The sequence below is a fragment of the Narcine bancroftii genome, chromosome 11 (assembly GCF_036971445.1).
Source record: "Narcine bancroftii isolate sNarBan1 chromosome 11, sNarBan1.hap1, whole genome shotgun sequence".
NCBI lineage: Eukaryota > Metazoa > Chordata > Chondrichthyes > Torpediniformes > Narcinidae > Narcine > Narcine bancroftii.
Window position 1 is genome coordinate 14,924,703 of NC_091479.1, and position 12,487 is coordinate 14,937,189.

At 44.5% G+C, this 12,487-nt stretch overlaps 1 protein-coding gene across 2 annotated transcripts in view; it reads left to right on the plus strand.

The window, feature by feature from the left end:
• Positions 1–12,487, plus strand: part of LOC138745536 (dual oxidase 2-like) — a 109,130-nt gene that overhangs the window by 87,942 nt on the left and 8,701 nt on the right. For both annotated transcript variants that reach the window (XM_069902672.1, XM_069902673.1), the window contains 5 exons: positions 160–209; positions 3,261–3,388; positions 5,907–6,060; positions 9,553–9,785; positions 11,736–11,894. In XM_069902672.1, the coding sequence (XP_069758773.1) occupies positions 160–209; positions 3,261–3,388; positions 5,907–6,060; positions 9,553–9,785; positions 11,736–11,894 (724 nt within the window). The remainder of the gene's footprint in view (positions 1–159; positions 210–3,260; positions 3,389–5,906; positions 6,061–9,552; positions 9,786–11,735; positions 11,895–12,487) is intronic.

Consider the following 12,487-nt stretch of genomic DNA (forward strand, 5'->3'; position numbering starts at 1 on the left):
GGTTTCTACGAGGGGTGCTGGACTCTCTGTCCACCTTACAGTTGACAAAAGTTAAAGAATTTAATTTATGTTACATTCTCAATGAAGTATTATGTGACGATATTGGAACCTTTACCCTTGCTTCTTGACATAACTCGTGATGTTTTCTTTTCTCTCTAGGTCTGAACTACCCCTGAAGTATTATTGGTGGTTCTTTCAGAACATTACAGGTATACCCTCTTTCATAAGGCTAAATTTTTCAAATATTTGTGTACAAAATAGATTTTTATTTAATGTAGAGGTACTACACGGTAAGAAGTCCTTCCAGCACATGAGCCCTTGTAACCCAATTGACCGATTAATCTATGTCTTTAGAATATGGGAGGAAACTGGAGCACCTGGAGAGGATCCACATGGTCACAGGGAGAATGTACACTCAGCGCTGAATTCGAGCCCAGATCAGTCACTTCAATAGCGTTGGGCTAACCAGTGCACAAACTGGTTTACAATACGATAAATTTGTGAAATTTTTCATATGGTTAGGCATTTGTGGAACTTCCCGAGAAATTTAGTTGCAATAAAGTGAGTTCCACACAAATGTTACTACGTGGTATGTTGAAAGAATGCATCGAGCCCGAGGGAGGAGAGAGAAGGCAGATGGTAAAAAGAGGAGGGGGTGAGACAGGTCAATGTGATAGGTGCCTGAGGGGGAAGATGGGAGAGGGGGGAGCCATAAAAATGGCTCATAAATCCTCTGCTTTTCCCCTCTCTCTCCTGATTTATCTCATGTCTGTCCGCTCTCCCAGACACAGCTCCCCCAGCCTGCTGAGGATAGTGTGCAACTCGGAAAGAAGGGCGGCATGGTTGGCGGCCAGGGTTTGAATCCACCACTGTCTAATCTAAGGAGTCTGTACGTTCTCCCCATGTCTGTGTGGGTTTCCTCCAGGTGCTCCGTTTTCATCCCACCCTCCAAAACGTACGGGGTCGTAGGTCAAGTGGATGGCACGGGTTCATGGAGAGAAAGGGCCTGTTACCATACTGTATGCCCAAAAAAACCCTCCTGATAGTTTCCTCCAGTCTACTTCCCTCAAGATGATAGAGATTACTTGTTTGGCAAACGCTTTTGAAGAAACCTTATTGAGTTGTTAAAATGTATTTTGTTTGTTACATGCACACCTGTGGTTGAGAGATTGAATCCTTATTCTGATGGGTGGGAAGCCATCCAAGTTGGCTATAATGCCTTGGGTGCTTTTTGAGTGCACATTTAGCTGGACACTGCCAGGTGAAGGCTGACTCCATGTGCGGCTGACTCATGCCTTGGCAAGGCTCTGAGAGATTAGGAAGTGATTTTCACACCACAAAATACCAGTCTCTAAAGCTGATATCCAGGCTTTATCCCTGTATGTGAAAGGAAGGAATGTTTAGAGGCATTTTGAATGCTGAACAGCCTGAACAGAGGCAAGGATATTTCCCATGGTAGGGGAGTCTAGAACAAGAGGGCACAACTTCAGGATGAGAGAGAGATGTGGAAAAATGTCTTGAATTAGAGGGATGTGAGTCGGGGGAAATTGTTGCCACAGACATCTATGGATTCAAGGCCATTGGGAGTATTTAAGGCAGAGATTGAGAGGTATTTGATTAGTCAGGGTATCAAGGGTTACAGGGAGTGGGGCTGAGTGGGAGGATGGATCAGCTCATGATTAGAATGGCGGAGCAGACTCGATGGGCCAATTGGCCGACTTCTACTCTTGTATCTTACCATATTGGCATCAGCTCCCTTGGGCCAGGATCCAGAGTCAATCCTATCATTCCCCTAAAATTCATAATACTGTCATCTTTCTACCTCTTCTAGGTGAAATGGTTTTGTGTAACTGTTATTCCTGGAAATGTCACTCCTAATTATTAAAAATTAAATTGAACTTGTAGCAAAATAGAGCTCAAATTGCTTGGCTCGTTCGATTGTTTTTTTGTGAGTTAATGCTTCCGTTGAATTAAACCAGCCTTTTTCTTTAACTATAGCTCAAAGTTTATGGACCCCCCCTTCCCTATGAGGTTGTCAAGTTTTAGGTTCTTCTGTATTGTCTTCTACCAGTGACCGACGACATCAAGAAACATTAAAAATAATTATCTAACATGAAGGGAAAAGAAAACTTTTACTTAAATCTGCAGTGGCCCCCATAGGGAGGGTGGTGGGGCTCACAGGTCCTTCGTGAAGAATGAATGAATGAGACCAGAGGTGGCCAGACAGCGGCTCGCAAGCCATGTTCTTTGATATCTAATGTGCGGCTCGCAACAGTAGTGTATGTGCCGTTGTGTAGGAGGATCGGCTACAAATTTTCATCTTAAATTTGGGTCGTCTTAAACAAAGAGTCTAAAATTCTTACCTTGACAACGAAGTTGCAACTCCGCTGCATCTTCTTGCCGGCTCCAACGTAATCTTGCGCACGCCCCATTAGTGATTTGCGAAGTCTCAGCGCTCCTCCGCGGGGTCCATCCGCCCGATCTCAGTGTTGTTGGCTCTGTACTGGCTTTAAATGGCCTGTCACTGGAGGTGCCAGTGGTTTATTTTACAATATTCAAATAAAATTTAAACCTTTAAATAATAGTTTTTATTAAAATATTGTGATTTGCTTTTAACAGCATCCACTGGTCAGCAGTAAGTGCTAGATTCTTTGGGGAGGGGTGCCTTTTTGAAAGGGTATCACTCATAACCAACATTTTAGGTGAAAATTCCAGGGTCGTCCTGTACATCGTCGTCCAATACAACAGCATGTACAGTAAGGTGGCTGAGACAGGAATCATACCACCCGCTGCTCACAACGGTAGTTTGAGTCAACATGGTTGCGATCACATGATTGCGGCTCCCAAACTTCCAAGGTTTATGTTAAGCAAGTTTGGCCATCCCTGAATTAGACCATTAAATTGAATTTAGACATACAGGCCTGTAACATTCCCTTTCTGCTCACGAGTCCGTGCCGCCCCAATTTACACCAACTTAACCTACAACCCCCACTCCCCACCCCCCAGTACATTTTGAAGGGTGAGAGGAAACCAGAGCCACGCAGACACGGGGAGAACGGACAAACTCCTTGCGGACAGCATGGGATTCGAATCCCAGGTCCTGATCGCTGGCCACACCAACCATGCCGCCCTACCATAAATCGATTGATTTATGATTTTAAAAAATTGTCGAGGTCCCCAGATTCGTTAAGCTGTGCATTAAGTGGAGCAGAATCCACCAGACAGAACGTTATTAACTAATCCTTCAATATTTTTTACAGGAATGACCGGAGTGTTACTTCTTTTCTTCTTTTCTTTTCTACATATCTTTGCTCTACACTATTTCCGCCGCATTAGCTTTCGAGCATTTTGGGTGTCTCACCATCTCTACATTGGGATATACATCTTGGTAAGGAAGGAGCATTGCTTTTTTTTAAAATTACGAACGCCTCTACGAATCATGGGAAAATTCAGCGGGGGTGGGGGGGGTGCAGTCACAGATAAAATGAACTCGAGATGATGGCAGTGTGTTTAGGTTGCATACAAAGTGTATTCTGTGGGAAGAAATAACCAACCACATTGGGCACACTGGCAATTTCTAAGTAGGTAAGGGCAGGAGTGCAACAAGACTGCCTGCAGGCACCGTGGTTGTAGTTTTAAATTTTAAATAAAATTTAAGCATTTAGCACGGTAACAGGCCCATTCGCCCCACAAGCCCGTACTGCCCAAATGGCCTATGCCCCCGGTACGTTTGGAAGGGTAGGAGGAAGCCGGAACACCTGAAGGAAACCCATGCAGGCACGGGGAGAACGTGCAAACTCCTTCAAGACAGCGAACCCCAGTCCCAATCATTGGTGCTGTTACAGCATTGCGCTAACCGCAACGCTAACCGAGCCGTCCAGTTAATACACATAAGTGGTGGAGAAACTCAGCAGGCTCCGCAGTGTCCTTTTGTCAAACCAGCGGTTGAACGCATGGATGAAGTGTAGGAGAGGTCTGTGGCTGGCTATGCCGAGTGAGGTTCAGGGATGTGGTAGCAAGAGAGTGAGGGTTGAGTACAGGAGTTAGGACACCATGGTACAACTGTAAAAGACATTGTTGAGACCACGGGTGGAAGATTGTGCGCAGTTCTGGTGACCCAATTATAGGAAGTATGCCATTAAGTTGGAGAGGGTGCAGAAAAGATTCGCGAGGATGTTGCTAGGACTTGAGCTATAAAGAGAGGATGGATAGCCTGGAGCACAAAGCAGGTGACACAGCATCTGCAGGAAGCAGTGGGATATTATCAATGTTTCTGGCTTGAGCCCTTCATCAAGGTAGGAACACAAAACAGACAGGCTCCCAAATTAAAAAGGTGGGGAGAAAGGAGCAAAGGAGGCTGACCTGCCAGAAGTTTTTAAGGTCACGAGGATTGCAGATGAGGAAAATAATCACAGTCTTCTCACAGAAGAGAAGACTTTCACTCAGAGTACATTAATTTAAGGTGAAGGAAAGATTTACAAGGGCACGTTTATCACACAGATGTTGGTGGAGTGAGCTGCAAGAGGAAATGGTAGAGGCAAGCATTCAATAAACATTTGGACAGAAACATGGATAGGAACACAGGCAATTGGGACTAGCTTAGGTAGTCATCTTCATGGTCATGGACACGGGGCTGGTTTCCGTATTGTAAAACTCCTAGGCACAAAATTATTTCAAGGACACATTCCTATCATTCTACCTAGGCCCTTTTACATTGCCCCTAAAAGCCAGCATTTAATCACCTTTTTACCATTTCACCTACCTGTGTGAACATGACCAAAACAGTATGGGGTGGGGTAATTTTTATCCCGGTACTTACCCGTCAAGGTAGGTAGTATCAGAGCCGATGTTTTTCACATCAGCTCTGGTGTAAATGGCGCATTGAACCGACTTCTCTTGGTTCCGATCCGACATGACCCGGCTTTAGACACAGGTTGTTGACACATTTTACTGGGATCTCAGTGGAAAAGGGGTAAAAGAATAACTTCATCCCAACATTACACAATTGACAAATAATCTAGCACTGTCAAATGTAAAGCTAACGGCGATAAGAAACACTTGCCTTCTGAACTTTAGGCACGAGGAAGAACAACTATCTGAAAAGAAAAGCAGAAAAATCATTCAATCGATGGCATATTGTCTTGGGGTCAGGATAAGTAATATAATTGCGCTTGGAGTATCCCAATGTTCAGTGGAGTTGAGCAAGAAAGTCTGCTAATGCTGGGGTTGAGTGCAATACACAAACGTGCTGGAGAAACTCAGCAGATCAAGCAGTATCCATAAGAAGTAATCAACGTTCAGGCCTGTATCCACCTTTACCTGTTGCTCCTCCCCCTGCCCCTTCCTCCCCTCACCCCACACACCTTTATACTCAGGCGTAAAACTTGAAAGTTTGCAGGCACCATGACTGGAGTAAAAACACCATCTGGAGAATGTCAGCAGATCAAACAGCGTACTTTATGTCACAAAGATAAAGATCATAATTTCGGGCCTACATTTTGTTCCAGGTTTAATCCACCAATACATCAGTTGTAGTATCTCGATGGCTCCACATGTGTGACTGGCCCGGCAGGGGCCGGCTCAAGTCTATACACGACAACCGGCTAGGAGTCGACCTCCCAGGTTATCTACCTGCAGGTACCGAGGTCGCCCCTTGCAGTCGGCGACTGGGCTCGCGGCCCAGTCACCACAGAAGGCGGGTGGAGAGGTGAAGGAAGGAAACAGAGCACCTGGTCAGACCTTGACGAAGGGCTCAGGCCCAAAACATTTGCTGCTCTTTCCTTCCTCTGGATGCTGCATGACCTTCTGAGCTCCTCCGGCAAATGTGCTTGAAGAATGATGCCATTTAACTTGATTCAATCTATCAACCTTGTCCCTGGGTATTTTTGTTTGTCTTTTTGCAACAGATACTTTTACATGGCAGTGCAGCTCTGCTTCAGCCACAGAGATTCCATATCTATTTAATAATTCCTACTCTGATCTTCGTTGGAGACAAATTTGTCAGCTACAGCAGGAAGAAAATCGAGATAGCTGTTGTAAACGCCCAGCTTCTACCTTCAGGTAAGAACATAGGTGGAGGAGTCGGCCAACTGGCCTGTCAAGTCTCATGGTTGATCTGATAATAGGGCTTATCACCGACCCTCCTTTTCCCCATATTCCTAATGCCCCTACACAATGAAACAAAAATCTATCTGACCTTGATTCAATTATATTTACTGAGGTCGCGTCCACTGCTTCAATCCCACAGATTCACCACCACCCTCTGGGAAAAGCAGTTCCTCCTCATCTCTGTCCTAAATCTACCACCCTAAATCCTGAGGCTGTGTCCCCTAGTTCTGGTCTCCCCCACCAATGGAAACAACTATCTTCTCTGTATTTTTCATAATTTTATATATTTCTATAAGATCCCCTCTCACTCTTCTAAATTCCACCAGTTGCAGCCCAGACGATTTGATCTCTCATTGGCTAACCCCCTCATTTAATCTTTTAAATTTAATTTAGACATTCAGCACGGTAACAGGCCATTTCAACCCACGTTTGTTTACATTATGTACAGTTATTTTTACCACCAGTAAATGGTGATCTGCCTGGCCCGCAGGAAAAAGAATCTCAGGGTTGTATGTGATGTCATGTATGTAATAAATCTGAAATCTCAAATCTAAACCACAGGAAAATAGCCTGATTTGGCAATTCAAATATCTAGGAATACAGAAGGCATGCAAAGGTATTAAACACAGCCAAGTCTATCACAGGCTTTGACCTCCCATCCATTGAAGTCATCTATTTGATGAAGGCAGCCAACATCATACAGTAGTAGTAGTTTATTTATATAGTGCATTTAACATAATGCATGTTGATACAAAGTGCTGGTCCTACAATTAGGAATAAATTGGTTACTATCTAAACGACGACCGGCAGCCAAAGTACAGGTGGCCATACTTTTACTTCGACTTAGCATATTAATTATTTAAACCCCAACCCATTCCTCCCGATCGCAGCAATGAACAACTTCCCAATTTCAACAGTGTTACAAACACCAGACTTCAAGGAACACAAATAAGCCCAGTCGCAATTCCATTTGGATGGTTACAACCCCAGCCATCTTGGAACTTACCGGCATCGGCAGATGTTACCGTCTGCCAGCTTCGAAAGGGAAACTACCGACCAAGCCACAGGTTTTTTCGAGGCGGCCGAGCAACAGTCCGCATCAGGGGAACCCCACCCCGAACGCCTCGAGGCCTAGCACCTCAGGTCGGCATCGACCACGACCAACCCACGCTTCGGGTTTCTCGGGGCTAACTCTGCTCCACCGCTAACTTCAGGCAGAAAGTGCAGAAGCCTTAAAAACTGGTAGCTCATGTTTCAAGAACTGTTTCTTTCCAACAGCTGTCAGACTCTTCAACGTCCCCTTGGTACACTCATCTGACTCCTATAGCAGTGGAAAAGGACTATTGCAATAATGCAAATCACTTTATTCAGCGCAAGGATGACTGCATATTTATTGCCTCATCTATTTATTGTGATTTAATTCAATTAGTTTCCTTGTATTTTTGTTTTCTATTTATGACCATGTTCAGATGCAGCAAGAATTTCAGGGCATATGTACACTGTACAATAAGTATGACATGAAACATCACAGGATCACAAAATAAAGGAACAGAAGTAAGCCACTTGACCCATCGAGCCACTCCATCATGAGCTAAACCGTTCTCACATCTAGTTCCAATTACTGGCCTTGATACCCATTAACCTCCCCCTCCCCCCTCCCGGCTAAAGAAATTTCTCCTCATCTCTGTTTTAAATGGGTACCCTCTCATTCTAAAGCTGCACACGAGATCATGAACGACCTAGTCATCAAGAGGAGAGAGAAGTGGTTAATCCATTTTTAATCCAAGGTGCCCGAGTGGATAGTTGTAATGCGCGTCGAAAGAATCAAAGGCTTGTCAAACCAAGGCTTTTATTGACTGGAAGACTGCAGCGTATCACAAGTAGGTCGACCAGTCCAGAATGACCTGGTCTGGCGAGGAGCAAGACCTGCCAGTAGGTGGTGCTACGCTGTCAGCCAATCACAGTCATCCTACACGACCATCTGTCCATAGACACATTGGTGATAGAATCTGTACTGTCACAAAAGTGGCTCTGAGAACTCGCTCCATATTCCTGGGAAATACAAAAGTGATACATTGCTATTTTTTTTTTGCAGAGCAGCTGGATGATAGAAAATATTGTAAATTGAATGCAAGTTGTACATCCAATTTATTTTATTAGGGGAAGCATTCAGAAGGATATACTGTAAAAAAGATGACCCCACGATCCCATGGGCGTCATTGAGTTTCCGATTGGCCAGGCCAAATACAGGTGTGGCCTTATTTCTATGGATGGTCCTCGTGTAAGAACATGAGAACTAGGAGCAGGAATTGGCGTCCGGCCTGTCGAGCCTGCTCCGCCATTCAATGGAATCATGGCTGATCGGGCACTGGTCTCAACTCCACTTGCTCTCTATTTATCTTGATTCCTTAATCTGTGGGTTAAATACATTTGCTTTAAACATACTGATTGAGCACCAAGTCCCTTGGCGTTCACTTAACTCATGACCTATCGTGGACACACATCTCCTCACTTGTCAGGGAGGAACTACAGCGACTGCACTTCCTGAAAAGACTGAAGCGGGCAAGGCAGCAGGCCACCAAGAGCTCTATCGAGAGCATTCTGGCTGGCTGCATCACCATTTGGTACAGTTGCTATAGAGAAATGGATTAGATGTCAACCCACAGGACCATAAGAGTGGCGGAGAGGATTCCTGGAGTCTCTCCCCCCCCCCCCCCCCCCATCAAGGTAATCTACTGGGATCGTGGTCTGAAGAGGGTGCACAGATCAATTTAGGCGCCCCCCCCACCACCCTGCACACAGCATCTTTAAGGTGCTCCCGTCGGGGAAGAGATCTAGGAGTATCAGAGCCAGCGCCACCAGGCTGAGGAACAGGTTCTTCCCACAGGCAGTGAGAACGCTGAACTGCTCCCACTGACCATCCACCTCTCATATTTATGAATCAAAATGTATTTATTTATTTGTATAAATGAATGCTTTTCCTCCATGTGCATTGTTTGTCAATGTGATTTATGTCTGGTCGTGAGTCCGCATGTTTTGGACCAAGGACTGGCGAACACTGTAGCGTTGGGTTGTACCTGTACAATCAGATGATAATAAACTTGATTTTAATGAGGCATCCTCCGCTGCTTTATTGGGCAAAGAATTCCACTGGTTCAGAGTAAAATATGTTCATTCTATGTAATGATACTCTGTATCCAATAGTCCCTGTTCAAGGAGACTACACAAGAGTTGTAGGGTGGACCTCCCGATGGAATGCCAAACAAAATGTTACACGAGAACTTAGCCTTACCCATTCTTTTCCTATTGGGCATGATCGGCGGAAGGTGTGCCTTTGACCAGAATGCTTTACCGAATAGAAATGGGTTGAAACACTGAATGAGCTTTAACTGAAAGCTTCGTTGCACAGGTCCAAAAAATAAAACTATTTTTTCTTGTTTTTAGGTGTTACTTACCTTGAATTTAAACGGCCCAGAGATTTTGACTACCTGTCTGGTCAGTGGGTACGTATCGCAAGTCTTGTCCTGGGAACAAATGAGTACCATCCCTTCACCCTGACCTCAGCCCCACATGAAAACACTCTTAGCCTTCACATCCGTGCTGTTGGACCTTGGACGATGCGCCTGCGGGAAATATATTCTCCTGAAAGTAGATCGACTCTTGGAAGTTATCCGAAGGTAAGCAAACACACTTAGCAGTCTTTTAATGAGAGGTTTGACGAGTTTGACTGAGCTCAGTGAATTGGCAGCACGGGGAGCGAGGTGGTTACCACAACAGTATTGAAGCATTGGCGACTCAGGTCCGAATCCAGTGCTGTCCTTAAGGAGTCTGCACCTTCTCCCCATGCCTGCTTGGATTTCCTCCGGGTGCTCCGGTTTCCTTCCATGTTCCAAAGATGGATGAAGTTACTAGGTTAATTGGTGGTCACAAGTGTGTATTTGAGTGGCATGGGCCGATAGGGCCTGTTACTGTCGTCTTTTTTAAAAATTGAAATTCATTGAGCTGTAGTTAGGAAACCCGCCACGTGTCCATTTTATTTCGACAATGGGCAGACAAATTGGTAAAACTTTGTCCTGTTCTTAAACTCTTCTTTCTTTTTCAACCTTCAAATTACATCGGTACGTATGAACCCAAGATATTAAAATGGAAATAAGGGAAAGGAAAAATAAAGCAAGATTTATTGCTAACCTAAGAATCTAGCCCAACCTTATCAGGGCTGCTGGCCAAGTTAAGGAGTCCAATGGGGTCAAGAAGAAAAGAAAACCAAAAATATTTAATATTGAGAAAAGGACCCCCAAGTTAAAATCCATAGCAGTAGTCGAACACCTGATTTTTTTTCTCTATGTTTCCAGACATGCCATCACATTGGGCAACCTCTGAGTGGGATGGGCAACATCTTTCCATCTCAACAAAAGGGCCCTTCTTCCGATGAGCGAAGCAAAAGATGTCACGTGGGATTGAGAAGAAGTCAAGGTTAAATCCATTGGCCCACTCACTCCAAAAATAGTGATGAAAGGACTAGGAGTCATTAATATCAGGAACTAACGATAAGGTGTGAGATACTCCTTGCCAGAAATTTTGTTGAAATATTAGGTAACTAAACCTTGGTAAAGTGGGTGGTCCTAAACTCTTAAGGACGTTGTTACCGTGCTGTATCTCTGAATTAAGAAAATAAATCACGAGCTCAAATACACTCACGTGCAAATTAACCAACAAGCCCTGTACGTCTTTGGATCGTAGGAGGAAATGAGAATACCAGGAAATAATCCATGCAGGTCATGGGGAGAACATACCACCTCCTTATAGACAGCGCTACATTCGAACCCGGGTTGCACATTAACCGTGACACCCTTGTTGTTTAGTTCTCAAAACAGAAAGGAAATCTCCTAATGATCAAAAAAAAACCTATTACTGTATATCCTTGTGTCATAGTCAAATTTTGGGGACCAATTTTTCGGGTCTAATTTGAGAGGTTGAGTTTTACATGGATATTACTTTTGACCGCGGGTAATACCTGTGTCGTTCAAGGCATCGTGAGCTCAGACGGCCAGGACCGGGTGGTAAGTCCACTTTCGGTGCACTGGGAGCTCTGATGAGCAGGGTGTCCAGTGTGAGGATCTGTGGTCGGGGCGTTGGGAGCTCCAGTAGGTGGGCGGCCGAGGGCATCGGGAGCTCAGATAGGCTGGCGGTCGGGGCCAAAAATAGACTATTACAAAAGTGTACAAGGTATGTTTTGTTAGTTACCCAGTTGATTTAGCTTAGCTTTAACTGTTCGTATTTTCATCTCGAAGTTCTGCACGTTAAGCATGCAACTTTTGTGTTGCTCCAAACATATTCAAGTGATTCGTAGCTGTGTTTTTAAGCAAAATTTAACAACTGATGCAGAAAGATAAATGATTGGAATCAAGTTCCTGGGTGCAGCTGACATTATGAAGCCATAAATGGCAAAGCTGCAAACGGGGTCAGTGGTAAAGAGCAATAATTGAAATGAAGTTCAGTACACAAAAGTGCTGGAGGAAGCCAGCACATCTCGCAGCATTCTTTGCGGAGCAAGGACTGCACTTGCCAGCATCCGTCGACTTTCTTGTTTTTTTTAACGTCATTGAAATTGAGGCTCTTTTCTTTAGATCTACCTGGATGGGCCATTTGGGGAGGGCCACCAAGAATGGAACAAATTCGAGGTGTCTGTTTTGGTGGGAGGAGGGATTGGCGTGACGCCTTTTGCATCCATCCTCAAAGATCTTGTCTATAAGTCAACAATCAAGGACAAAATCTCATGTAAAAAGGTAAACTCAAGTTCTCATTGTGTTGACATTGTTAAATGTGTTTAAGGCGTTGAATGGAAACAGTAGGTGCTTAACTTCATCTTCATTACTCCCTTCTTTCCTGATGGTGCCAACTTTTATTTAGCTGATGATTGCATCGTTTCCGCCTCTTGCATTGTACCTGAGTCAAGTAACGATCAAGAATAAATCTAGGAAAATTCACCCAGTCATTCAGATTCAGAAACCGAACTTACTGTCATGAATAGGTCAAGAAATTCGTTGTTTTGCATCAGCATCACAGGGCAAATATTGCTATAAATTACATTTTGTAAATGAATGAATAGTGCAAGAAAATAGGAGAAAGTGAGGCCATGGCTCTGGTTCATTGTCCATTCAGAAATCTGATGGGGGAGGGGAAGAAGCTGTTCTTCCACTGCTTCAGGTTCTTGTACCTCGTTCCTGATGGCAGTAGAGTGAAGAGGGCATGGCCTGGGTGGTGGGGGGGGGGGGGGGTCCTTGAGGATAGAGGATGCTTTCTTAAGATACAGCCTCTTGTAGATGCCCTCGATGGAGTGAAGACAAGTGCCTGTCATGTCGCTTGCCAAGTGAACTAC